This window comes from Poecilia reticulata, linkage group LG2 (assembly GCF_000633615.1).
Source record: "Poecilia reticulata strain Guanapo linkage group LG2, Guppy_female_1.0+MT, whole genome shotgun sequence".
In the NCBI taxonomy this organism is placed as follows: Eukaryota; Metazoa; Chordata; class Actinopteri; order Cyprinodontiformes; family Poeciliidae; genus Poecilia; species Poecilia reticulata.
In genome coordinates this window covers 15,367,948-15,395,523 of record NC_024332.1, presented here as the reverse complement: position 1 = coordinate 15,395,523, position 27,576 = coordinate 15,367,948, and the positions used below count along the sequence as shown (strand labels likewise).

The following is a 27,576-nucleotide window of genomic DNA, read 5'->3' as shown; positions in this document are numbered from 1 at the left end:
TTTTTTTWACTTTTTTTGGTAAAATGTCAGATTCTGACTGCAGTAAAAAAAAAATATATAAATAATGTAAGGCTTTTCAGCTTTTGATTGCTGAATTTCTAGCAATCAGATTGAATTCTTCTAACATTATTTTGAGTAGTAGCCCACTATGTCAGGGATTAAACTTGTTACACAGATTAAACATTAGTCAGCTTTCTGCCTTTTATACTTGTGTTGTTGAAGCTTTTTTTGTGAGCAGTGGTGGTCCTAAAGGGCAGAAGTAATTAAATCATCATAAAGTTGGACGTTAGCTAATAATGTGCATCAGTCTAATTGTTTTTGAAGTACTAAAACACTATTTTAGTCACTGTAGAAACTATGTAGCAGACATGCCTGTTGTTTTTCCAGAAAGAAAATGCCAATTAACATACAAACGAACTTAGTGAGGTAAGTTTTTATGCCAATTCTAGGGTTTCTCTCTCTTTTTTTTTTTTTTTGCGTCAAGCCTCACTTTCTCTTTGAGAAGTTTACAACGTAAACTACATCAAAAGTCAATCTTTGCCACAAATCAGCTTAAACGGTTCTTTCCGGGGTTTCATCTCAAATGACTATTTATACATTTATGGGTTGAAATTGGGGTTAATCAAAAACTCAAAAAGTTGGATGAGTTATAACTTAAGATACATAACTCCATCTACTTTTTTTTTACTTAAACCTCAGGTTTTTTCAAGTTATTGGTCAGGTTAAGGTTCTTTTTATTTTTGAGTGCTTTCTCACGAAATCATGCAGTCTGAAATTTTCCAGTGAAGGTGTTTGTGTTTAAAATAAACACTGAAACAAGTAATATGTTGTTGTTTTTTTAAGGGGAAGTCCTCAAAATTTCTTATCAGTTCTGTTCTAAAAGTATCAAAGCATCAGTGACTTGAAGGACCAGGTTTGATGACATGTTTAAATGGAAAATATGATTATTAAGTCAAAGAAAACCAATGAATGTGTGCATTAGATTATCTGGCAGCAAATGTTCTCAGTTTAGTGAACCTTTAAGCTCAGTTTTGTCGTAATCAAGTGCGAGCTGTAGTTCATACAGATTATAGTCGACACAGTTTTCTGATGTTTATTAAAAAGTCATTTGAGATGAAGCCCTACTATTCCTCCGGCCAGTTCCTTTCACTTCAAATCATTCAATGCAGCGTATCGGGGAAATTTCATGCCTTGGATCCATGTTTTCAGTTTCCTGAAATACCTCTTTAATTGTATTTTTTGTGTCAACGCTTTTATTTATAGAGCTGAAGTCTATAAATGTGAATGCCGAAAAAACTGCACAATCTGACAGCATGCGCAGCAGTTTGTGCAATTGAATTATAACTTGAGAGGGGAAAAATTTACTTTCACAAGTTTAGATTATGATTATATTTTAGAAACAATGTGACAAATGCCTGAATTAAAGGCTCGTGTGTGTGTGGAAACGAGGCAAGAAATTTTCTTTACCGATACAACCGCTCTTCTGGTTAAACACACAAAATGTACACAAACATCTCCCAAAAAATATTTTCTTTTTATTACACACTGTACCAAATGAGAAATCAAGGTGCAGCGTTTTTATTATTCAGGTTACACGTAAAGTTTTTAAACTCAATTCAACTGTTTCTCCATGTTTTCTGCCTTTCTCGCCCTTTTGTTTGTCTCTGCACATCAAACACTCCTCCTCTTCCTTGTTCCATTTCAGCCAAACGCAGAGAAGCCCTCATGTGTTTTACCGCCACGACCTGATCAACCAGCTGCAGCACAACCACGCTCTGGTCACCCTGGTGGCTGAGAATCTCTCAGCCTACATGGAGACAATGAGGCAGCTGTCCAAAGGTAGCTAAAGACTTCAATTTTGTAGTTGGAGAAAACCGATTCCATAGGACAGAATATAAATTAAGACTTTTTTCCTTTTTAGATTAGGGGCAAAAGTTTATTACAGACTTTAACAATCTTGTAGCAATAGAAAATACAAAGTATTCATCTTTAAGTAAGCAGTCTTTTTGCTTGCTTGTGCAAGGTCCGCGTCTATTCCATGACTTCTTAAAAGTCATTGTGGTTGATGTATATTTGACTTCTTTGCTCAAATCTGCTTTTAATGTAATTACTAAACTTGGCTAAATACAGGAAGCATATTTAAAGAAAGAATGATCTAAACTCTGTTTTTATTGCCCGGAATTGACCAAATGTTCTATTTTTTTTTTTTTTCAATTGAGACATAAAAAAAAATAATTAAAAATTAAAACTGGATGTGTTGACCTATGTAACAAAAAGTTTGGACATTCCTGTTACAGGGTGTACAATCTGCAGTCTGATTTGGTGTGTGTGTGTGTGTCTGTGTGCACCTTTGCAGAAGAACAAGCAGAGTTTGACCCTCAAACAGTCAGACCAGGAAGCCGCTACAGTCACGTCCAAGAAGTACAGGAGCGGCTTAACTTTCTGAGGTACGTCCTTTTTTCCTACGTCTAAAAATTAATTTTATCCACTTAAAAATTAGGCTAACATGCGTAATCTAAAAATGTTAAATACAAATTGCTAAAATTAGGCATAGTTGGTTCAAGGACTGTTTTCTTCGGTCAAAAAGTTGTCGTGGACTTCAGCCTTCAGGAAATTGTCGCCCCACTACAGCTTTTGTCTCTTCTTTCCAGGTTCCTATTAAAAGATGGCCAGCTGTGGCTGTGTGCTCCTCAGGCGAAGCAGATCTGGAAGTGTCTGGCTGAGAACGCTGTGTTTCTGTGCGACCGCGAGGCCTGCTTCAAATGGTACAGCTTTACTCAGACCTCCTTGCTTTTGGCTTTTACTACGTTTGTCAATCCTTCTATTGTTTATTTCTATTTTAAAAGGTACTCAAAGCTGATGGGGGACGAGCCAGACCTGGACCCAGACATCAACAAGGACTTCTTTGAGAACAATGTGCTACAGTTGGATCCATCGCTTCTGACAGAGAACGGCATGAAGTGCTTCGAGAGGTTCTTCAAGGCCGTCAACTGCAGGGAGGGCAAGCTGGTAGCGAAACGCAGGGCTTACATGATGGATGACCTGGAACTAATCGGCTTAGACTACCTGTGGAGGGTGAGGAGAGCAGCTGCAGCAGTTACAGATGAATGCTTCTGCATTTATTTCTATCAAATAAGTGATTTATATTACAGTTGTGTCATCACTTCTGTCCCTAAAGCTAACACAGAATGTCTGGTTTGACAAATTTCCGAAACTTTGAACAGATGTGAACTTTGATGATGCTCAGCTGTCTGTACAGTCCGCTCAGAAATGGTTTTAGTGCACTTTTGTTGTCTTGTTTTAAAGCACAGAAGCTGCCTAATTAGCTGAAAGTAATTCAAGGTTTACGATGGAAATAGTAGATTCTTGCCTTTATCCATAGAAACTCAATAGTTATAGGAGTGAGAATCTACAATACGAAATTTACACGATCAAGATTTAAACTTAAGCAGAGTAAATTCTGAAGAAAAGACTGTAGGTGATCTATCACAGGAAGATGGCCCTTCAACATTCAGAGGCTGCACACCGCAGCATTGTTTGCTTCACGCTGTACTGCATGATTTTTCTCACAGTGCACAGTCATTTGAGTCTGTCACAGTTTATTTTTTACCTTTGAGTAGGAGCGTCGGGACATTTCCAGGTCATGAGACGATGCTCTGAATGATATTGGTTTCACAAAGATAAAATAACACAGGATTTGTTTTAAATTTTGTTTTAGGCAGATCAAGAATCATTTTTGTGGAGTATTTTAAAAAATATATTTTAAAGTATCTGCAATCAGTACAATTATTTTAGCACAGGTTTGTGTGATCCACCAATTGCAGGTTTCTTGCTCGTCAGTCATCAGTTGTTTGAATGCCAAAAAGCAATCATTTTAAAACCTGAATAAATATTTAGTAAATGTAAAACGGTTTTAAACTAAGACTGAAAAACAGCCTTTTGGTGTAGTGGCTACAAAATAAATGCTAACTTCGGCATTATCAGCTATTTGTTTGCTAGACTTAGTAATATCAGTGTTTACAGTGCTTGTATCTTGTCACTAGGTTTTTTTTCCCCCACCAAGTACCCATATTGCTTCCACACAAACAACTTCCAGGTGGTTGAGGTTTCTTCAGTGCTAAATGTTGACAGCCGGTCCTATTAGCAGTCGGTAGCAATCAACTAAAGAGCAGCTGCATTATTTCCTTGTAAATAAAAGTTCATTACAAGGATATGGGGCATCAACTTAAAGCAGTTACTTTCATATTTGAGACTTATAATAGCTTGCGCTTATTTCACCATAATTATCCTGACAGACTGGTTTCCAGTTTGACACAGGGCCCGCTTCAACAAATATTGTCGTGTTTAGTACAATATTACTAAACACGGCAGGAAATTTCCTGCCGAGCCATGACATTTCTTCACTCTTAGTCAGTTGCAAATCATCTTATTCCAGGCAAAGATTTATTCATTTCCTCCTCCCCGCTTCTCATCCAGGTGGTGATTCAAGGAAGTGACGACATTGCAAACCGAGCCATAGACCTGCTGAAAGAAATCTACACCAATCTCGGACCAAAATTGCAAGTCAACCAGGTACGGAGACTACTTCTTCGTGCTATGTGCAAGAAAGCATTTAGAGCTCATAATGTTTTTTAGTCGGGTATTTATTACCCCCTCCCATCGCCTCTCTCTTCAGGTTGAGATTCATGAAGATTTCATCCAGTCTTGTTTTGACCGTCTGAAGGCGTCCTATGACACCCTGTGTGTGTTAGATGGAGACAAAGACAGCATTAACTGTGCTCGGCAGGAAGCCATCCGCATGGTGCGGGTTCTCACTGTGCTTAAGGAATACATTAATGAGTGCGACAGCGACTACCATGAGGAGAGGACTATACTGCCTATGTCAAGGTACAATCATTAAATTGTCATTTTATTCCTCTTTGGTCTATGTGTAGCTCTGTGGTCGGAAAATGTTGAGAAGGCACACACACACGCACGTTTTTTTTTTTTTTTACACTTTGTTCAGCTTCTTGGCATAATTATGAAATGTTCTGTTGAAACCTCTTTGTCTCCTTTGTTGTGCAGAGCTTTCCGAGGCAAGCATATCACACTGATCGTCCGTTTCCCGAACCAAGGACGTCAGGTGGATGATTTAGACATCTGGTCACACACCAATGACACCATCGGTTCGGTCCGGCGGGGAATCCTAAACAGGATAAAGGCCAACGCCGCGCACACGAAGATTGAGCTGTTTATTGGTGGGGAGGTTGTTGATCCTGCTGATGACAGGAAGCTGATTGGACAGCTTAATTTGAAGGACAAAACGGTGTGTGCGCGCGCGTTTGTGTGTGTAACTCAAACTCTTAACTCCTTAAGCGCCGTTAACTAAACCTTGTTTTCATTATGCAGCTGATCACAGCCAAGCTCACCCAGGTGAGTGCCAACATGCCCTCAAGCCCAGACAGCTCATCCGACTCATCCACTGGCTCCCCTGGTAACCACGGAAACCACTACAGTGACGGGCCCAACCCAGAAGTTGAGAGCTGTCTTCCTGGTGTGGTAAGTTAACAAGCATGGGCTCTATTAAATGTTCAAATAGCACAACTATCTATACTGTTTAGCTATTGCACTTCAACGTCGGCTATGTTGAAACTTTAATATCCTTTTAAAACAGAAATGATGCAAACATAAATAACATGAGACCCTTCGCTCTGATTTTCAGATTATGTCGCTACACCCGCGCTACATCTCCTTCCTGTGGCAAGTAGCCGACCTCGGGTGCAACCTCAACATGCCTCAACTAAGAGATGGAGCTCGAGTTCTCATGAAGCTCATGCCTCCAGGTAAATAACACACCCTGATGTGGAGAGTTATTTCCGCATCTTAGTCTGATGTTAACTTTGTAAATGCATCACACACAGTATTATCTCTTTGACCAATTTCATGCTTTTTCTGTGCACACAGATAACACCACAGTGGAGAATCTTAGAGCTGTGTGTTTGGACCACGCCAAGCTCGGAGAGAACAGTCTGAGTCCGTCACTAGACTCCCGTTTCTTCGGCCCATCACCTTCACAAGTGCTCTACCTCATTGAGGTAAGGCTCAGTGTACATTTGGGTGACAAAATGCTAGAGATATACCCACCATCAAAGTTTTGTGAATTCTTTCTGATTGTCGAAAACCTGTAACTTGCTGATACCAAATTAGTCAATTCCAGTTTCTCTAAGAATGTTTCTCCATATGTTCTTTTGAGGCGTTCATCACTGCACATTGAGAGGACAGTTGCTGTAGAGCAGGGGTCCCCAAACTTTTTCCTGTGAGGGCCACATGACTTTTCCCTTCTCTGGAATACGACCTGTTGAATGTGACGGGTAGCCAATCAAAAAGCGCGTGACATAAGAACAGAGGGGAATCCCAAAGAGCTGACATATCGCGCAACTGATCGTCCGGTGGATATCGGAGATGATATGAGGAAATGTTTATTATTAAATCTAAACGTCATTATTATGTTTATTCAGTTAAAAATGTTAACTATGAAAAAACATATTCACATCCAAATCATAGTGCAGCAAATAGAGCGGCTGCTCCCGTCGTCTTTCATCCACCACCTTTTCTTTTTCTTGCATCTTTTATCTCTTAAAATGACTCCACAAACTATCACTAYTGCTTCTACATYGTCATCCGTGTTTRGTTATTCTAAATTCCCGCTATGTTGGGGGTTTTACTGGATTATCCTCTGGAATCGGGATGTTTGTGACTGGAATCGGTTCGTGTTGCTCCCGCCTTGGACACACGAACCGATCGAACCTGTTGGACTAAAGAGCCCGCTGGTGGTTGAAGAAAATTACACATATAAACGGCTTATAGTTCGGAAAATACAGTAAATGAAAAAAAATCTGAATGCTCTCTGGTATTGTTCAGGGGACCGGACCAAATGTGGATTCGGCCCGTGGGCCGTAGTTTGGGGACCCCTGCTGTAGAGTCACTAAATATTTAGGAAGTCACAATCATTACAGATTTTGTCATTTAAAATGTTTTAGGCTTGTTATGTCAGCGTACATTTCCTAAAATACATAGTAACTTAGCTTACCTCTAGGATTTCCAAAAGGTTGCCAAGTTTTCTCAATCAAGCAAACTGACGGCGGTTACACTGAAATTTTGGAAGGATAAAATAATGACTGACCTCATCTAAAACCTCACTGATACTGCAAATGGCTAACTTTGACTCTTCATCCCTCAGTAACAACTTGTACACTGAAGATTGTTGATTTTACTGCAATCTGCTTAGATATGTTCCATTCACAAATAGGGAAAAAAAAATCTTGGTTTTAACCAGCATGTCACCAGTTACAGAGCTAAAGCCAATTTATTTTTGGTCAAGTTATTACAAATCACCATACTCTTTCCCTACTTTCCCACATTTGCTCCTACTTACTGTTGGCAAACTGCTGTTATTTTTCTAAATAAAGATATCCAAGTTTAGGTTTCTCTGCCTGTTCTTGTTGCAGGTTGTGTATGCTTTGCTGATGCCAGCTAGTGCCACTCTGGGTGAGGATGCAAGTGACTTCCAGTACAACTTCCTGAAGAGCGGCGGTCTGCCACTGGTGCTAAGCATGCTCACCAGGAACAACTTCCTCCCGTCCGCGGACATGGAGACGCGCCGAGGCGCTTACCTCAACGCCCTGAAGATCGCCAAGCTCCTCCTGACTGCGGTCGGCTTCGGCCATGTGAAGGCCGTGGCCGAGGCCTGCCAACCCAACGCTGACGGAAATATTCCTGTCTCTCCGGTTAGACCCCGCTTTCTTTCCTTGTGAACAGACGAACCAGTTTAACCGGTTCCTGGGTTGTTTACCTGCTGCGGCCTTGACATGTCTATTTCTGTTTAAATTTTTTTTTTTTTGTCTTTCGTGACTGTGTGCAGATAAATCAGGCGACTCACGACCAGGCGCTGGTTCTTCAAAGTGCCCTGCAAAACATTCCCAACCCTGCCTCTGAATGTATGTTGCGCAATGTAGCTATCCGCCTGGCCCAGCAGATTTCTGATGAGGTAAAGGACACTTTACATTAACTGCCTTTTACTTCCTTTATTTAGTGTCTGACGGCATTTTGATTACTGAATTTAATAGTTTCTCAAATCTAGTTTGTTTGTAAAAAGGAGAGTGTTAAAAACAATATTAATAATGGATTCAATGGAACTGTATTTTTCATCAGAATTTCTTCCAGGCATCAAAGTACATCCCAGACATTTGCGTGATCCGAGCAGTGCAGAAAATCGTGTGGGCATCGGGCTGCGGCACGGTGCAGCTGGTGTTTAGCAATAATGATGAAATCAGTAAAATATACGAGAAGGTAAGATTTTATGCAAAATGAAGCTAATTTTCAATGAACTTAACTGTGTATGTTGTATCTTGAAATTAAGCACAACTTAGTTTTTTTTCTTCTTCTTTATAGACTAATGCAGCCAAAGAGCCGGATGGAGAAGATGAGCAGGTGTGCTGCGAGGCTTTGGAGGTGATGACTCTGTGTTTTGCCCTCATGCCTACGGCTCTCGACACGCTCAGTAAGGAGAAGGCTTGGCAGACCTTCATCATAGATTTGTTGCTACACTGCCACAGCAAGTAAGCGCTTCAGTTTGCACATTAAATTCATATTAATTTCCAGTTTGAGTTAAATTATTATATTTTAAAAAGTCTTAATTTGTCGCTTTGAGCTTATAAAACAAAATATGAACTTATTTAATTGTATGGGTACATTTGTCACATGGGGTACAGTAATGAGGTGAAAATGCCTGTTTGATCCCCTGCATATAGCAGGGCTGCAACTAACTATTTTTCTAGTAATTGCATATTGTATTGATTATTTTGACAGATAAAAAATTCTTTAACCAATTAGGTCTTTGTACTACAATATTAAAAACACAAAAAAATGCAATCATTTGCAATTAACGGAATACTTCTTGTATCAATATGTGAAAAGCTCAGACTTGTCTGCTTGACTTAACATGAAAACAGTGTAGTGCTGATCTGGTGATGAATCTTTTTCTTGATTAGCCAATTAATTATTGGATAGCAAAATGTGCTTTTTTTTTAATCTTTTTTTACAGATTTTGAACCAGGCTAAGCTAAAAATATTTATATTTTGAGGAGTTTTTGGATGATTTTTTTTAATCTTGAATACAAAATATTTATATTTTTTGTACAGTTAGTCTGTATCCTCCACTTAATGACTAATTGATTACTAAATTAGTTGACGATTATCTCAATAATTGATTCATCACAATTAGTACAATTAATCGTTTCAGCCCTATTTGTCATTATGATTCTGACGTTTATATCTCCTTCAAACAGGTCCGTGCGTCAGATGGCGCAAGAGCAGTTTTTCCTAATGGCAACTAGGTGCTGCATGGGGCATCGACCTCTTCTTTTCTTCATCACCCTCCTCTTCACAGTGCTTGGGGTAAATGGCTACACAGATTGCGATTGTGCGCCAAGCTTTCATCTCACCTAATTTGCTGGGGAGTTCACTCATCCTGTTGTTAATGCTCTGTCCAGAGCACAGCCAAAGAGCGAGCCAAACACGCAGGGGACTACTTCACGTTGCTCCGACATCTGCTCAACTACGCCTACAACAGTAACATCAATCTGCCAAACGCCGAGGTGCTGCTCAACAACGAGATCGACTGGCTCAAACGAATACGGGTGAGGTTCATACTTTGGCCGGATTCTCTTTTGCTCTTGCAATCTCAGTTGCAGTTTAGAGGATGCGGTCTTGCTCGAGGTCAAACATAATTTCATTCATCAGGACGAGGTTAAGAGGACAGGAGAAACCGGTGTGGAAGAAACCATCTTGGAGGGCCACCTTGGTGTCACCAAAGAGCTTCTGGCCTTCCAGACTCCTGAAAAGAAATACTACATTGGCTGTGAAAAGGGAGGAGCAAATCTCATTAAGGTACATGCAGACTTAAAAAAAACAACAAAAAAACATCCTTTTTTACCAGTTTACCCTCATCGCTTATATTTCTTTCTCTCTTTTTAATTAGGAGCTGATTGACGACTTCATCTTCCCAGCATCTAATGTTTACCTGCAGTACATGAAGAGTGGGGAGTTCCCCACCGAGCAGGCCATCCCAGTGTGTAGCACACCTGCATCCATCAACGCCGGCTTTGAACTCCTGGTGGCGCTAGCAGTCGGCTGCGTCCGCAACCTCAAACAAATAGTCGACACCCTAACTGACATGTACTACCTGGGTAGGGAGACATTTCAGTGACAGGTTCACAAGCAGCATCCACATAATTTATCGATATGCGTTAAATCGAGTTTTCCTCCCGCCTCTACATTCAGGTTGCGAGACACTGACAGAGTGGGAGTACCTGCCTCCCGTGGGACCACGCCCTAACAAAGGCTTTGTTGGCCTGAAGAACGCCGGTGCTACTTGCTATATGAACTCCGTTATCCAGCAGCTTTACATGATCCCTCCAATCCGCAACGGCATCTTGGCGATCGAGGGTACGGGCACTGACGTGGACGATGACATGTCTGGTGACGAGAAGCAGGAAAATGAGGTACTAGAAATAATGTGTGAGAAGTCTGTGTGGACTGCAATCAAAGGGTCTGATCATTTCTGTCAAATACAGGGAACAACCAACAATGATGTCTCACTTAAAGACATCTTTGTTATTATTTTGGGTAAACCTACCTGTACAGTGGTCTGAAATATACAGTAAGTAGCAAGTTAATGACCATCCTTGTTTCTCTGCAGGCTGCAAATCAACACGTAAATTCATGTCCTCTCTGTAGCTCAAAGCACAACTTGCCATGATCTGTACTTATTATTGTGGATTTTGATCAAACTTTTAAATTGTTGCCAAATTAAATAAAAAGAAAATTCAAATTGGGCATAACTCATTCGGCAAATCTCTCCCTTTTAGTGCATTCACTCTAAAGGGGAGCGTTAATGCACTTAAGCCAAAAACCACCTGCAGTGAGTGTAAAACGTTTTTGGGAAATTGAGGAAGTTATTAAAATTTTTGCTGTTGTGGCTTTTGTAATGCAACCCTTCAAAATGCACATAAAAAAAACGATCAAAACACACCTACTGATTGAGGCAAAAGCCTCAAGTTTACATAAAAGTGCAATCTAGAGCAAGCATAGAGCCATGCATTTATTAGCAGAGAGTCTTCACAGAAACAAATGTGTAACGGCTCAACACTCATATGCAGCGGAATGTCACACTATCTTTGCATAAATTGGTCCCAAACATCAGTTTTTAAGAGCCATTACCTCCAAATCAAGCAGCGAGCTGCTGTCAGTTCAAGTTAATGATGTGAGAAACGGCATTAGCACCGCTGGAGTTTCTCCCAAACTTTTAACGACTAAGGAATTCACTTGTTTGCGCTCATGACAAATTTGGTTTGTTACAATTTGGATTTTGCTTCCACAGAGTAATGTAGACCCTCGTGATGAAGTTTTCAGCTACCACCACCAGTTTGATGACAAACCCTCCAGTAAATCAGAGGACAGGAAGGAGTACAACATCGGGGTGCTGCGTCACCTACAGGTCATCTTTGGTCACCTGGCTGCATCCAGGCTGCAGTACTACGTCCCAAGAGGCTTCTGGAAACAGTTCAGGTATTTTAAAGATTTTTCCTACTTTGATGGGGCATAATTTCCTTTTGGGAAAAATAATCCAGATTACTGTTAGAAAGAATTTGGGGTTTAAGAATTTTCCAGGTTTGGATTATGTAATTAAATTTTTTTTAATGCCGTGAAATCAAGGCCAACTTTTTGTGTGTTTAAAATGGGTCATAGCTAGACTGAGAATGCACACTTCTGATTTAAACTTAGAAGTACGCAGAAACAGAAGTATTTTTGTCTTCACAAATGTTTCGGTTACTTGTGCTTATCTCTGTTTGTGTCGGTCTGCGTGGAGCACAAGTGGCGCTCACTAAACATCAGCAGCAATGTAGATCTTAAAGTTTTTAGAAGCTTATGGACAAAGGAAACAATTACTGTCATATTTGATAAACTTGTAAAAACGACTAAAAACTCTTAGAAGACCAGATATTTCATTTAGAGTTGTAGTAAGAATGTGCTTTCTCTTTTCAGACTTCTTGTGCTGCAGGTTGTTAAATCCAGATTTTATCCAACAGCTTCCTGTGCTGGCATAGAAAGAAATTTCATGAAATGAAAAATCTGCTGAAACCTTGTCTGTTGACTTCTGTTGATATTTAATTTTTTTTTTTTTAGATTATGGGGGGAGCCAGTTAATTTGAGGGAGCAGCACGACGCTTTGGAGTTCTTCAACTCTTTGGTGGACAGTTTGGACGAAGCTCTGAAAGCTTTGGGTCACCCTCCCATGCTCAGCAAGGTGCTGGGAGGATCCTTTGCTGACCAAAAGATTTGTCAAGGGTGTCCCCATAGGTGAGCAATACCTGAATAAGCTTAGTCACTTTAATAACAATAAAAGTACCGTTGAATTTGTTTCTGATTAATAATGATTCTACCATCAGATATGAGTGTGAGGAGTCATTTACAACCTTAAACGTGGACATTAGAAACCACCAGAACCTGTTGGACTCGATGGAGCAATATGTTAAAGGAGATCTGCTTGAAGGAGCCAATGCCTACCACTGTGAGAAATGTAATAAGAAGGTAAGACTATAGAGCTTTAAATTGTCACAACAACCGCATGGAAGGTTTAAAACTAGATCTAGAACGATTAATTGTGATTGGTTGTTGAAATAATCGTCAATTACCGTATTTTCTGCACTATAAGGCACACCTAAAAACCTTCAATTTTCTCAAAGGCCGACAGAGCACCTTATAATCCGGTGCGCCTTATATATGGACCATTATTGAGCCACAACAGGTCTAGCAACTACGGTAAACAGCCGCCTATTTCATTTTGCCCGTAGAAGAAGCGCGCGGTGCATGCTGGGATAGTTGTCAGAACGCTGGTTTGTTAATAAAGTTTGATAATACATTTAAAGCCAGGGGGGAGGGGCGGGGGAAGAGAGACGGAGACTGCGGCGGCAGCGTGTTGGTTGGTCTGTGTTACCCAGAAAGCAGTTGGGCACAATTTTGCAACACCGTGAGTGAAACAATGACTGGGGCAGCCTACTATATAAAGTACTCGGGGACCACTTCTTCTCTACAAATGTGAATGTGTAATAGAGTACGGAACAAATCGGCAAGCTAACTGTAGCGTCTATTCTATGCGCCTTATAATGCGGTGCGGAAAATACTGTAATTTAGTAATCAGTTAATCATTGTAACTGGAGTATACAAACTCTAAAAAAGGGCAATTTTCTGAAAGAACAACATATTCAGAGCAGCATTCAAGTCAAAACTGTACAAAAATAGATGTATTTATGTGATATACATTCGTTATCTGTAAACCTGTCCTTCCCATAACTCCTCAGTTGGCAGGTTTAGCTTCACCTGGTTCAAATTCTATAATAAAATACTATTTTTAGAAAGTCTCCTGTTAAGCACCTTTTGCTATCCAGTTATTAATCAGTTCATTCAGAAAATAACCAATAGATCATGTTGGGCAGAAAAGGCTGAGCTTTTCACATGTTGATGTTAGAAGGATACAGATTCATTATTTGTTATAAACGATCAAGACCTCACTAATGGAATGGTGGTGTTGCATTATAGGCAATAAAATTTTCCTCAAAAAATTTAGTTGTTGATTAGATTTTTTAAAACTGTACTTCAAATATTGTATGAAAATGCTCCCGTGAATTTTTTAACAGAGTTGATGGCTTAATCGTCGAAGATAATCAGTAGAATAAGCGATTACTAGGATAATTTTTAGGATGAGAAATTGAATTAGTTGTTTGCATTTTCATGTATTTCTGTTGGCTTAATGGATTATCCACAGAATGTACCAATCTTTTTTTTTTTTATTTGATTGTCAAATAAAATCAATAGAATAACCAATTAGTATAATAATCGTTAGTCGCTGTTCAAGTGAGATTTCTAAATTCCTCTTGATTTTATTTTTTTTCAGGTGGACACAGTGAAACGTCTACTGATCAAGAAGCTGCCGCCTGTCCTGGCCATCCAACTGAAGCGCTTCGACTACGACTGGGAGAGGGAGTGCGCCATCAAGTTTAATGACTACTTTGAGTTCCCGCGGGAGCTGGACATGGAGCCATACACGGTAGCGGGCGTGGCCAAGCTGGAGGGCGACGACGTGAACCCGGAGAACCAGGTGATCCAACAGAACGAGCCGTCCGAACCAACGCCGCCGGGCAGCTCCAAGTACCGTCTGGTGGGAGTGCTGGTTCACTCGGGCCAGGCAAGCGGCGGACACTACTACTCCTACATAATCCAACGGAACGGGGGCGACGGCGAGAAGAACCGCTGGTATAAGTTCGACGACGGCGACGTGACGGAGTGCAAGATGGACGACGAGGAGGAGATGAAGAACCAGTGCTTTGGGGGAGAGTACATGGGCGAGGTGTTTGACCACATGATGAAGCGGATGTCGTATCGGAGGCAGAAGCGATGGTGGAACGCCTACATCCTGTTCTACGAGCGTATGGACTCGCTGGACAAGGACAGCGAACTTGTCAAATATATCTCAGAGCTGAGCCTGTCCTCTACCAAGCCCCATCAGGTCAAGATGCCGAGCGTCATCGAGTGCAGCGTTCGCAAGCAGAACGTCCAGTTCATGCACAACCGAATGCAATACAGTCTGGAATATTTCCAGTTCATTAAGAAACTTCTGACCTGTAACAGTGTCTATTTAAACCCTCCTCCAGGTATGCACCTTGTTTTCTGTTTTATTTCTTTATTTAATCTGTGAAAAGTACAAAACACTCGCCAGAACCCAGATTGTAAATAACGTTTTTCGTTTGTTTTTTTGTTGTGACACTTAAATGTTTCAGATCATCATACGAAATCAAAAAGCCTATTTTCAAAAACTGATTTTATTTACTGCAGGATAAAAATCTCTCCACCACCAAACTGGCCCTGTGTGAAAATGTAATAGCCTCCTAATCCTAACAATTGGATTTCCCCGTCTCGGCAATAACGCTCACCATAAAGCCAAGCTGCATCTCATTCTCATTAATGACTTTCTGATAGATTGCAGAGTTTATTGTCCTGCAGTTGTTTTCACCATGCAACCCTTCAATAGATGCAATTCTTTCCCAGTTTCTCTTTTTTTTTTTTTGTGGAATCACAAACACTTGACCCTAACTGGGGCAAGTGAGGCTTCAGATGTTGATGGGGATAAGTCATTGATGCGCTGTTAGGCGAGCTACTCCCCCACTGTCCTACGCATCGTTCTAATTTGTGGAATGGCTCGCATTGTCTTAAAACCTCGGAAACAAATGGAAACCTTTTGAAACTACACTACATTTACACTTGCTATCTTTGTCTTTGACATTAGAACTAGTTTGATCTGAAACATTTAAGTGAGTGTAGAGAAGGCAAAAACAGAAAAGGTGTGTGCAAGCGGTATTTACATTTTCACACCGTCCCACATTGAAATGACATGAATAACTTTGGTTAGCAATAATTCTTTTGCACTTGAAACATAAACTGTGTGGAAAAAGTTGGCTGCTGCTTGAAGAAATGTTTGAAAAACTACAGTTAATAGTTGCTATTTGTACGTTTTTGTTCCACTTTTACTCCAATTATTTCCCTGAATCAAATCCCTCCTCATATTATTAGTTTTCCCCCCTGAGAGCTTCTTTGATCTTTTGAGCACTGATTAATTCCACATCATGTCTCTGTGCGTTTAGATTTCACTAATCTTCCATCTTTGTGTTTTAAAAATGACAGTTCAAAACCAATCTTAATATCCAGCATTATTCTGGATCAAAGGGTAGTTTGTAATGCTCTGAATTACACTGCCTTTCTAATATTTGTATGAAGTGCATTTTTAACACCAGAGCTATGCAATTATTTACTTAAAAATGGGTATTATTAAAACCATCATTGCAGAAGCTTTTTGTAACAAAGATGGCACATCCCTGTTTTTTATAGAGGCCAGAGGAAGTGAAGGGAGCTTTCCACCAACATTGCCCCTCCCAACCTATTGCTGCACACTTCTGATCAGCAGTCAAGATGAAGGCTGCCACGCTTTTTTTTTCTTTTTTCCAACGCTTAAACTTATGTATGTTGTTTGGAAAAGTATTAGTCATGAAGAGCAGTTTTTGGCAACGGGCTGCAAGTTGGCTGAACAGACTGGATATCCTGCTCATATCAGCATGTTGGATTTCCAGTGTTAAATTATAAGGAGAAGAACGGCAATAATAAAAAAAACCCAAAAACATGAATGGCCTTATTTTTTCAAGATTCTGGTACCATGACGACCTCACACTGGGCCAGACCGGTGTCTTTTTTTTTTTTAACAGTTTAATAGGAAATGACTAAAATATTGATAACTGTCTTTATGTTGTAAAAGTGATATAGGAAACATAGATAAAAAATCAATTCACATAGCAAGTCAAACATTTTCCTTGTTTGGTTCTAAAAACATCAAAAATAACTATTTTCGGTTCTGTGTTTGGGGTTAGGAAAACAAGAGAGACGCTCCATTTTTTTGTCCATGACGAGGTGTATGCTGCAGTGAAGTAAACAAAGCGCGTCGCTCAGCACTTTTTCAGCATTTTATTGCTTTCTTTCATCTCAGGACAAGACCACCTTCTGCCAGAGGCAGAGGAGATTGCTATGATCAGTGCTCAGCTGGCTGCTCGGTTTCTCTTCAGCACAGGTTTTCACACCAAGAAATTAGTACGGGGTCCTGCCAGTGACTGGTCAGTTCTGTTTGCTGTTGGTTCATTTAAAAAAAAAAAAAGGGGGAGGAGGGAGGGTTTGCTCTTGTCCATAAAGCATGATTGCTCTTTTCTTTTTTCCCTGTTTAGGTATGACGCCCTCTGTATCCTGCTGAGACACAGTAAGAATGTACGCTATTGGTTTGCACACAATGTTCTCTTTGCTTACCCCAATCGCTTCTCCGAGTACTTGCTCGAGTGCCCGAGCGCAGAGGTCCGTGGGGCGTTTTCCAAGCTCATAGTCTTCATCGCTCACTTTTCTCTGCAAGACGGACCGTGCCCCTCACCCACAGCCTCGCCAGGACCCTCCACTCAGGTTGGTGTGGATTTTATGGGTTCAGCGGTTTCAGAAATAGACTCCCCCCCCTTTGACTGTTAGGTTCACTGTTGTTTGTGTTTTTTCCTACATCAGGGCTGTGATAATCTCAGCCTTAGTGACCATCTATTGAGAGCCGTACTCAACCTGCTCAGAAGAGAGGTTTCTGAACATGGCCGCCACCTGCAGCAGTACTTCAACCTCTTTGTCATGTATGCCAATCTGGGTAAGCAGCAAACTGATCTTCCATTAGTTATTTTGAGCTTTAAGTGCTTTTTTTGATTTTTATCTTGACTGTTTGGCTCTTCAACCACACACAGGCCTGGCAGAGAAGACTCAGCTGCTGAAGCTAAATGTTCCCGCCACCTTCATGTTAGTTGCTCTGGACGAGGGTCCTGGCCCTCCCATTAAGTACCAGTATGCTGAGCTGGGCAAGCTCTACACTGTGGTCTCCCAGCTTGTCCGCTGCTGCGACGTCTCCTCCCGTATGCAGTCCTCAATCAATGGTAGGTGGGACTTTGGTCGTCTTTCCTCTTTTTTCTTCTTAATAAAAGTATCTAGAGTATTCTAAATTAGGGCTGAAATGATTAATCGTGTTTAATGCAAATAATCACAATCTATTAAAATAATTGTCAGCTAGCTTAGTAATCAATTAATCTTTAACTGGGGTATAAAAACTCTTAAGTCAATTTGCTAAGAGAACACAATGAGAACGGTAATTAAGCTAAAACTGTACAAATATATATATATACATTTTACATTTAACATAAAAAAACAAACCTTTGTCTGTAAACATGTTCTACCCAGAAAACTCGTCAATTGGCAGTTTTTTCTTCAACTGGTCCAAATTTTAGGAGAAAACAATCATTTTTAAGCACATTTTGCATCCAGTTATTAATGAGTTGATCCAAAAAATAAACACCAGATCAGCCCAACACCATTGTCATGTCTAGCAGAAAGGGTTGAGCTCTACACATGTTGTGACTAAAGGATTACTGTTACTGCATTTTAGGCAATAAACTGTTTATTTTATTTATTTAATTAGCTAAATAATTTCTTGTTTTGCAATTTTTTGCAGTTCTAATATTGTTAAATGAAAGATCTGCACAATGTGCCAATATTTATTTTTCAGTGATTTTTGATAATCAATTACTATAACGATCGTCTCTTGCAGCCCTACTCTAAATGAACCACTACTCTGTATTTTACCAGGTAATCCTCCTCTTCCCAACCCGTACGGGGACACCAACCTGACGGCTCCTGTCATGCCGGTGCAGCAGCTGGTGGCAGAGATTCTGTTTGTGCGGACGAGTTACGTGAAGAAGATCATTGAGGACTGCAGCAACTCTGAGGAGACGGTGAAGCTCCTTCGCTTCTGCTGCTGGGAGAACCCTCAGTTTTCCTCCACTGTGCTCAGTGAACTGCTCTGGCAGGTAAACATCCTCTTTCAACAAGCCGGGTCGCTGAAATGTTTGTTACGGGTAGTTTTTCAGATTCAGTTTGAAAATACTCTATTAATCCCAAAGGCAAGACTGGAACAATAACCTGTGTTTTGTTTGCAGGTGGCATATTCCTACACCTATGAGCTGAGGCCTTACCTTGACTTGTTGCTACAAATCTTACTCATCGAGGACTCCTGGCAAACACACAGGTCAGATTGACTGCAGCATATTGTATACATATACCTTGAACCTTTTCATATTTTGTCATATAAGTAACACCAATGTATTTTTGTGAATTTTATGTTGGAGCAATATTAAAATGATCAATGATAAAGCTCATTTAGTCTGTAAATGAGGCTGGTGCAGAGGTACACCTTTCATCAGGACAATAACGATAAGCACACAACCATAGCTAAAACTCGAGAAAATTTTAAGACTCAAGAAAATTCTTGAGTTTAAAAAAAAACATGCCACACCATTCAACTTTTTCTTTGTAAAACAACTTAAAAGCCATGAGTCATTTATACTCTGATATGTCGATTCACAGTCAATGAATTCTAGGCTTGTTTTGTTACAAACTATACAGAAGTTAAAGTGTAATGTTTGTTTTTCAAGGCCCTGAACAAGTTGTATTTGCTTTTGTCTGGTCGTCGTCTTTAACTTTGCACTTTTTTTGTGTGTTCATATTAAGGATCCACAATGTGCTGAAAGGCATCCCTGATGACAGAGATGGGCTATTTGACACCATTCAGCGCTCGAAAAACCACTACCAGAAACGGGCCTATCAGTGCATCAAGTGCATGGTGGCCCTCTTTAGCAACTGCTCTGTAGCTTATCAGATCCTGCAGGTAATCACACTAACGTATACAGCTCTGATGCTACATTCAGTCAACTACTAGTTGGGACAGACTTGTCGTTTAAGCGTAGTTCAATTTTATTTAGTATGTCAACAAAATCAGGAAGCCCGTAGCTGACTTGCATTTGTACTCTTACAGAGCAATGGTGACTTGAAGCGAAAGTGGACATGGGCAGTGGAGTGGTTAGGGGACGAGCTGGAGAGGCGACCATACACAGGAAACCCTCAGTACACGTACAACAACTGGTCCCCTCCAGTTCAGAGCAACGAGACCTCCAATGGATATTTTCTTGAGCGCTCCCACAGTGCACGCATGACACTGGCCAAGGCTTGTGAACTCTGTCCTGAAGAGGTAATGGCATTTACAGATCACCCCTAACACCCACAGTTTCACATTGACCTGATCATGTTGCTGTAAATGATACAGTTGAGCCCAAAGTGATGCATACCCCTAGCAGATTTAGATTTAAAAGTAGATTCATCTTAGAAATTGTATTTGAGAAGAAATGAGACTGGATTCATGAATGAATTAATTTGTTTACGTTTTAATAAGAGGCAAAATTATCTAAATATTGCTCAATAATCTGTGAAAAAAAAAAATCGTTAGCATTTTTTAGCAATCAAAACGTCCTCGTAGTTGCTGGTTTTATGACTATTAATGTCTTTCTTGCCTTTAATAGTCATAATCTTCAGCTCTGTTCTCTATTAGATTTTAGTGAAGACTGGTCTGGGTCACTCCAAACACTTCACTTCCAGTCTGAAGAAACGATTTGGTAAAATATAACTTTAACCCAAAATCTGCCAGGGGTATGAATAATTGTTGACTTTACTGTATATTTAGAGATGTTAAGGAAAAACTCTTAAAGGGCCTTTTCCACCAACCTGGTTCCAGTTCTTATCTGATGCTAGAGTTCAACAGCTGCTAACCCTGGACCAATTTGCTGCTGGGCCAGAGGGGGGAAAAAACGCTTTCATTAAGAGCTCCATGTTTAAAACCATGGAGCGCAGTGTAGGTTTTGTCAGATTTAAAACCGAAACACAAGTAAAAACCCTGCAGTGCACCTTAACTGGAATAAGGACGTTTTCCCACAGTTAACTTTGGTGTGGATTAGTAGTTGAGTTTATTGGCTGGCAACTTTTTCAGATTGTTTGGGGGGGTTTTTTTATGCAGGGAAAGCTCCGATGACACTGAAACTTGTCAGTACAAACAACATGAAAACGTTAAATCTGTTTATTGGTCAAACGTATCCGGGGTGGAAAACCAACTGTGAACACAGGAAGTAGATGCTTCCAGTTCTGAGAAGTCAATATTGTTCTGATTCTTGCCACCATTTCATGCAAAAGTATGAAAAGTTTACTGAATGATTAGTTTCCTCTACAACATCCCATAATGCAACAAATACCTGGATACGGGAAGGGGCTACATTGGTCAAACTGTCTTTGCCCTTACAGTCCTTCACAAAAACGGGAAAACAATAAATTGGTCAGTTCTTTATAGTAATAAAATAACTTTGCTCTCAGGTTGTGGAAAAGCAAACTGGTTGTTTTACAGAACCAGTTAAGAACTGGCTTTAGCACCGGAACTTGTTAAGAACTGGAACCTCTTTGGTGGAGAAATTTTGTTTGACTGAGTTTGATCACGTCATCTCAGCACAATGACCCATAAAATGACTTACCTTGTTGTTGTTGTTTGTGTTGTAGGTATTATTAATATACATGTCAGAATACATGTACTATATGCTGTGTTCTTTAACTTTTTAACTGTTTAATAAATTTATTTGGAGATAAACAAAAATTGAAAATGTAATTTCTAAACCTAAATTCTTCTACGCAAATTGTTTAGTTAGATGATGTCTGGTTTTTCGTAGCCGATTTGACCAATAAAACCCCAAATTCTTTATTTCTCACTTCACATGAGCTATTTGTATTTATCATGATGAAAAAAATCCAGTTAAATGACACACTTCTCCTGTAATATTCCATACACAGCTCAAGTGTACTCAGGAAAGCCCAGGGAAGGTCAGTATTCCAGGCAACACGACATAAGGGAAGGAAATTCAACCAAATCTCCCTAAAGATTCAGCAGAGGAACACGGAGTATTGATCAATGTTTAAGCCTCCAAACACATTCAGCAACTGTTCAGATGGTTTTAAGGTTTACAGTTTAGACTGTCACAATAAAACCCACTTATTCCTAAAACTGTACATCACTTTTCCATCTTCTGTCATATTTTAGACTACTGTGACCTAATATGTTTAGAAAAAGGTTTTATTTGTTATTGCTGAATGAAGGCTAGGTAGCATCCTGCTCTGTTTGATGGGCAAGCAACCACTGACTGCTGCTACTGTCCACAGAAGCATTTAATAAACTACAAAATCACTGAAAAGTTTATTTACATCAGTGATAAATTTGATATATGCGTTATAGAGAACTATACACGATGGTGATATTTTAAGCCTTTGTTTCTATTAATTTATGGAAGTCCAAAATGTAGTGTGTCAGAAAATGTTAATATTATGAGAGAGCAATTAAGAAGAATTAATTTTACCACAGAAATGTAGTTCTATATATATATATATTCTGGCCTGTACAATCACAGGGAAAACTTGAGTCATTGACACAATCCTTAGGGTATGTAAGCCACAAAATGAAACTATTTTTATCATTTTAGAAGATATGTTTTAGTCTTACAGAGCCCTATCTGGAAAAMTATATCCTTATGTAAGATTTAATTTTCTGTTTAGTTTATATCAGAAAACAAAGACTGAATTGGACAGTGAAACTATTATGGAGGGTGTAATTCCCATTTAATGCAACTAGTCAGCATCTTCAGTCAGAAATGATTAAACAAAGCTTTCATTAATCTGCCATTCTTTAACAAGCCAGATATTTCAGCTCTAAAGTAGAAGTAAAAAGTCAGCCTGTAGAAATGGTCTGTTGTAGGTGCAGTGTAGAGAGGTGCATGTGATCTCTGTCACCTCTATAAGTAGAGAGAAGGCTCTTAGGTGAGCCGYCCACCCACCCACACTGAAACACAATCTAACCTCAGCAAAAACACCAAAGCTTAGACTGTATGTACTCAGGGCATTGTCCAAATGAACAGGCAGATTCTATTTTTTAATGTAGTGTTGAAACGTCCGACTTGTCTGACCGGCGGCGATTTTTCTATTCCAGGAGCCAGATGAACAGGAAGCACCTGATGATCAAGACTCGTCTCCACCTGAGGACACCTCTCTGTACCCTCATTCTCCTGGAACCACCCAGTTCCAGCAGGTAGGATGCGACTGGACAAACTCCCCCGTTGCTTTGTTTTTTTTATTTAAACTGATGCAAAAGCAGCAGAAGGTGGTGTCCGTTTCCTGTAACCGGACTCTTGTGTCCATTAACGGCAGCGGTCGCCGTGGAAATGCTCGACGTTTAGGCGTTTGGATCTGAGTACTGACATAACCAAGAGCCTCGGGTTTCTAGCTTGTAGCGATGCAACACCGACGGCTGCGTTTCAGAATAAACCTTTTGGCTCACTTGGAAGTGATCTGCTTTATGATGCCGTTCAGAAACTTTAGTTTTTATCTTGACACAAACATGTTGAAGCACAGTAAGCATGCATTCTTTCCACTTTAAGATAAAAAAAAAGTTAACATTTTCTAAAAGTTAGCTTGTCGTGGTATTTTTATATTTTTTTTTTCAGAAGACCAACAGTAGCTTGATGTCTTATTTCTGCTTTAGCATTTAGCAGTTACTGACTTCTTTATATCCGTTTGTGGAAAAAGCGCAGGCTTTTTAAGTACTCCGTAGCTTTATTTCAACCAATCAACAGCAGGTACAGTAGAAGGCGATGCCTGAGATTGACGGCAAACCAGTCTGAAGTCAGAAAAATTAGGTTTTCTGATACTTATCAGAATCCATTTTCTGGGAAAATGTCTGTTAAAGATCTGATTTCCGCTAAATAAATGCACATCATGACCGTCCCTCCATCTCTCTTCTCAAACAGAACAACCACCCCCATGGGCAGCCGTACACCGGGCCCGCTGCTCAGCACATGAACAACCCTCAGCGTCCCGGCCCCGCCTCCGCCCCGACTCCAGGCCCTACCCAGACTCCGACCCCAGGCCCCAGTACCGCTCCCAGCTCGGGCCCGCGAGCACAGGAGAACTGGGACGGCACCGAGGAGGTGGCCCCTGCCCCGGCACCGGCACCGGCACCGGCCCCGACCTCCACCTCCACCTCCACTTCCACCTCCACCCCAACACCCGCCCCTCCCAAGGAGTAACCTCGCCTCCCTCTCTCTTCTGCTGTGCCTCGAGCCTCCGTTGTTCCGCTCACCTTCCTCTCATCCTTCGGTCAACAGTCTCTCTCTCTCTGTCCCTCTTTCTCTCTTTCTCGCCGGCCCCAAGGCAGGGCAGAGCCGGGCCTCCCGCCATCCCCCGGCCTGTTGGGGGCGCCCTTCCCTGGCCTGGAGCTGCCCGACTGCGTGACAGGGAGGGCAGGGAGGAGGGGGGCCTGCTGGCAACTACAGAGGCGAAGGAGTGGGACAAGAGTTCTAATAAGAGAAACAAAAATTACCCAGAGCTGACGATGCTGATGCGCTTACCTACACGACGAAAAGGTGTAAATAGTATGTTAATGTTTCTGACTGTTCAGATTCCCCCAGTAGCATAACTCGGCGCGGGTTGCTGTTGGGAGACGTTGCAGACGTGGAAAAACAAAATGGATACTATAAATAAGAAAAAAAAAAAAAAAATGTCCCCAAAAAGGAAAAACCTCTAAGAAGACGACGACGACGACTCCTCTTTGTTTTATCACCCATGCTCAGCAGTAAAGTTTGTTCTACCATCGGACGTTGTCTGGTCATTCAACCGTCGAAGGACTCATTGTTATCATATTCTAATAATTCTACTTGGCGCTCCTTGGCAACCTTACGACCCATGCCAAATCGACTGGCGAGCTGTGGCTGGGGTTTTAGTGTGAGACTGGTTGGGTGGACTTTAACGGTGTTCGGTTGATGTGAAAAAGCAGTGATGCAAACAATTGTTCTAAAACTCATTGCCTTCTTTTTATTTTGTATTTTTTTTTTTTTTTTTCGTTCGTTCTGGTTCTTACTTCAGACCTTTTTGAAGCTCTAGTTAATATGCTGTAACATTTAGCATGGCTTCTCACCAGAATAGTGTAGCCCAAGGGAAGACTTGTGATCATAACAACCTAAAGCTGTTCTTAATCCAAACCTCCAGAGGGGTGCTGTTTACCCTTTAGGTTTTTCTTTGGTTTTATTTTTCCCTCGTTCTTTTTTCTACTGAACTTCCCCTATCCACAACGAGGGTAACTTTTTTTGTTTTGTTTTTTTGTTCTTTTTGAACCAACGTATAAGTGGCTTTTCAATTGCACATCGTAATCCTCCTACTTCACATTTGGCAGTCAGTTTCGGTGGGTTAGACAGCTTAGCTTTCATCTATAGGAAACCAGAAAAACGAACACATATGCAACAGGATTGCTGCACTGGGCTCTCTGGTGTATTAGACTGTGTGGTTTGCTTCTGTCTCTTCAATAGAGCGTAGTTGTAGACGGACTCGTTTGCCCATCGGCTTCCTCTCTTCCGTGGAGCTGGGTAAGGCTGGGGGACGACGACCCCTGACCTCCCTCCCCCTCATCCTCAACCCCATCCTCTCCTCGCTCCACTGCGTGAAGCTCCCACAGCAGGTTTTTTTTTTGTTTTGTTTTGTTTTTTATTAGAGGCTGGTTAATCTTGTTGCAACTTGAGCTAACTTGTAATTCTGTAGGAGTAAAAGGTAAAAAAAAAAAAACATCAGTAAATACTGTATTTAATTGGTAACTTGAATGCGTGTACTTTTTGAATTTTCTTTTTTTTTCTTCTTTTTTTTTTGTCTAAAACATACCAAATACTCCTGCAAATGAAAATATTCTGCCCACCGTATTATATTTAAATATTTTGCTCTTATTTTATAGAATTTATTTTGTTGTATTTCACTAAAAATAGAATTTGATTTAAGAGGAACATTTTTGTCCTTGTGTTATTTTTAAAGAAGATATTGACTGTACAGAGTTCTGCGCCCTGTTTTTTGCCGACTTTTGTTTTGGCCATGGTGTGACGTTGAATTCTGGAGCTACAGTCGCGATGTGGACTTTCACTTTGTGAGGTTTTTTTGTGCACAGAAATATAACAAAAAAAAAAGCATTGCGCCCTTAGCAAATAAAGAACATGGAATCTTGCCTCTGTCTTATTTTAATTAACCAGGTTTTCTTGAAGGCGTTTCTGTTTATCAACTTTCTGTTTTTGCTCTCATTAGGCATGGAGTTGGTCTGAGATTCTCTCTAATCTGCCCGATTAACTAAAAAATACCCTTACATTAGATCTGCCTTGAATATTGTATCAACCTTTTACTTTCCGCATGGTGTCTACTTGAAGCTGTTTTTTTTTCTACTTGAAGTCCCAGGATTACCAAATTGTATCATTGGCATCTTCCTACTTAGAGACCTAGTTGTGTTGTTTACTAATCATGTGAAATAATTTGTTCTACATGTACTGCTTTTATTTCAAAATGAAGTTTTTCCTCTTGCTACTAAAATAATATACCTTATAATTTTCACTTTTGCTTTGATGCAGACTTGAGCAAAAAATATTGAAAGATCATTTGTGTGGTTTGTAAGTTCATATTGTACATATTCTTCTGCTTTCCTGGTTATTCTTGAGTAGTTTATCCATTTGTATGGCAGTAGCTGCAGTGACATGCAGCCATACATTTGCCTAAAGGAGAACACCGTAAAGTTGTAAACATTTTTTTTTATTCTCATCGCACTACATAACAAAATCTTGGTGAAATTGTAGGTCCACATGGGCTGTCCCTAGATTGTGCTTTAGTGTCTGCTTCATAATTTGTTTCTTGTAACCTCAAATATTTCTTAGTCAACAAATTAGTCTGCATTAAAAGCAAGTGGTAAGTAGAGTTTTCTTTCAGCCAGATGACCAGCAGTGTGCAGCAGCAGGTTGGAGGAGGGTCAGCTTCAGACCACTGCAGCACTTAATAGTAAGACTTTGAACCATACAATAAGACATAAAAAAACAAAAAACTTTGGCATACCTTGATACTGGAAATGTCTCATTGCCTCTACGAAGTTAAGATTTATTTGGACATTCAATAAGAACATGGAAAACCACTGTTGTTCAAAAAGTTTTAAAAACGCTGTAAAGCTGGTAATCCAGTTCCACGAGTGAAAATACTTTTAAGTTTCTCAACCACAGCTTCATATCAATGTATCAAACATAACAGGAAATTTTGAGCAGGACGTCATCAGCAGATGTTTCAGAAATAATTTTCTTTGCGCGTCTCTAAATGCTGTTCCAACCTGAGCGCCCTCTACGGTACAATGGTGGGTATTGCAGTTCACCTTTTGAACGATTCTAAAAATGAATGCCAACCCAACCTGATGGGTTGGATTCTTTTTTTAAAATAAATTGTGTCATCAAGGTTAGTTAATTGTTTGGAGTAAACTATAAACGAACTGCTCAAAAGCATTTTAGTAAATTAGTAATTCAATCCAGAAAGTGGAACTTGTATATGGTGTAATTTATCAAACATGGAGTGACGTTCCAAATGTTCATTTGTTTTCTTTGGATTACAAAAGCTTGCAGCTTCCCAGGAAGTTAGAAAATTACAGATTGAGATTCAGAGCCTACCCACTCTGCCTGCAAACTTATAAAAAGACTTAAAACCACAGAGCAACAATCTCGTTCTTCTCATCCCAGGTGAGACAGTTCTGGAGTTGTCTGGTTTAGAATGACAGCTGGAGTCAATGTCCTGGTAACTCCAGCTGTAGTTCTAAACTCAAGACTTTGCTTCACAATCCTTGCACTTTTTTTTCAGCTAGTCTTTTCTTTCACTCAACTTTCCTTTAAAATACAGATGGCAATCTGAATATATAATCAGTGCTATACTTGCATTCAAACTGCACCTAGTATACAACCTTGACCCAAGATGGCATAAAATTTCTAAAAGTATTTTTTCTATACTTTTCTCGTAATGTACCACAAGAAAGTTGTAGACAAAGTACTTCCAACAGTTGAGATCTTTAATAGATCTATTCATTTTTCATAAAACTAAATTCTAGTTAATCTGTTTGACCATTTCACTCCCTCGACACTTTTTACTACATCAACTCAAACACAGACAGGAAAA

The 27,576-nt window shown here is 40.2% G+C and overlaps 1 protein-coding gene across 9 annotated transcripts in view; it reads left to right on the top strand.

Annotated features, from left to right (window-relative positions):
- usp9 (ubiquitin specific peptidase 9) overlaps positions 1-25,612 on the top strand; it is a 41,798-nt gene extending 16,186 nt beyond the window's left edge. For 4 of the 9 annotated variants that reach the window (XM_008433040.2, XM_008433021.2, XM_008433049.2 and 1 more), the window contains exons 14-48: positions 388-426; positions 1,706-1,839; positions 2,357-2,447; positions 2,652-2,765; positions 2,847-3,075; positions 4,477-4,572; positions 4,676-4,887; positions 5,065-5,305; positions 5,389-5,538; positions 5,702-5,822; positions 5,944-6,074; positions 7,488-7,766; positions 7,901-8,026; positions 8,191-8,328; positions 8,431-8,597; positions 9,327-9,435; positions 9,531-9,677; positions 9,781-9,927; positions 10,019-10,226; positions 10,321-10,541; positions 11,420-11,607; positions 12,226-12,399; positions 12,489-12,630; positions 13,994-14,750; positions 16,631-16,754; positions 16,863-17,088; positions 17,185-17,314; positions 17,409-17,594; positions 18,301-18,521; positions 18,651-18,739; positions 19,222-19,378; positions 19,526-19,738; positions 21,376-21,405; positions 22,562-22,660; positions 23,379-25,612. In XM_008433040.2, coding sequence (XP_008431262.1) covers positions 388-426; positions 1,706-1,839; positions 2,357-2,447; positions 2,652-2,765; positions 2,847-3,075; positions 4,477-4,572; positions 4,676-4,887; positions 5,065-5,305; positions 5,389-5,538; positions 5,702-5,822; positions 5,944-6,074; positions 7,488-7,766; positions 7,901-8,026; positions 8,191-8,328; positions 8,431-8,597; positions 9,327-9,435; positions 9,531-9,677; positions 9,781-9,927; positions 10,019-10,226; positions 10,321-10,541; positions 11,420-11,607; positions 12,226-12,399; positions 12,489-12,630; positions 13,994-14,750; positions 16,631-16,754; positions 16,863-17,088; positions 17,185-17,314; positions 17,409-17,594; positions 18,301-18,521; positions 18,651-18,739; positions 19,222-19,378; positions 19,526-19,738; positions 21,376-21,405; positions 22,562-22,660; positions 23,379-23,657 — 6,115 coding nt within the window. In that variant the 3' untranslated portion in view covers positions 23,658-25,612. The remainder of the gene's footprint in view (positions 1-387; positions 427-1,705; positions 1,840-2,356; positions 2,448-2,651; positions 2,766-2,846; positions 3,076-4,476; positions 4,573-4,675; positions 4,888-5,064; positions 5,306-5,388; positions 5,539-5,701; positions 5,823-5,943; positions 6,075-7,487; positions 7,767-7,900; positions 8,027-8,190; positions 8,329-8,430; positions 8,598-9,326; positions 9,436-9,530; positions 9,678-9,780; positions 9,928-10,018; positions 10,227-10,320; positions 10,542-11,419; positions 11,608-12,225; positions 12,400-12,488; positions 12,631-13,993; positions 14,751-16,630; positions 16,755-16,862; positions 17,089-17,184; positions 17,315-17,408; positions 17,595-18,300; positions 18,522-18,650; positions 18,740-19,221; positions 19,379-19,525; positions 19,739-21,375; positions 21,406-22,561; positions 22,661-23,378) is intronic. The other 5 variants (XM_008433058.2, XM_008433084.2, XM_008433067.2 and 2 more) reach the window with 5 other exon arrangements.
- The last annotated feature ends 1,964 nt before the right edge of the window (positions 25,613-27,576 follow it).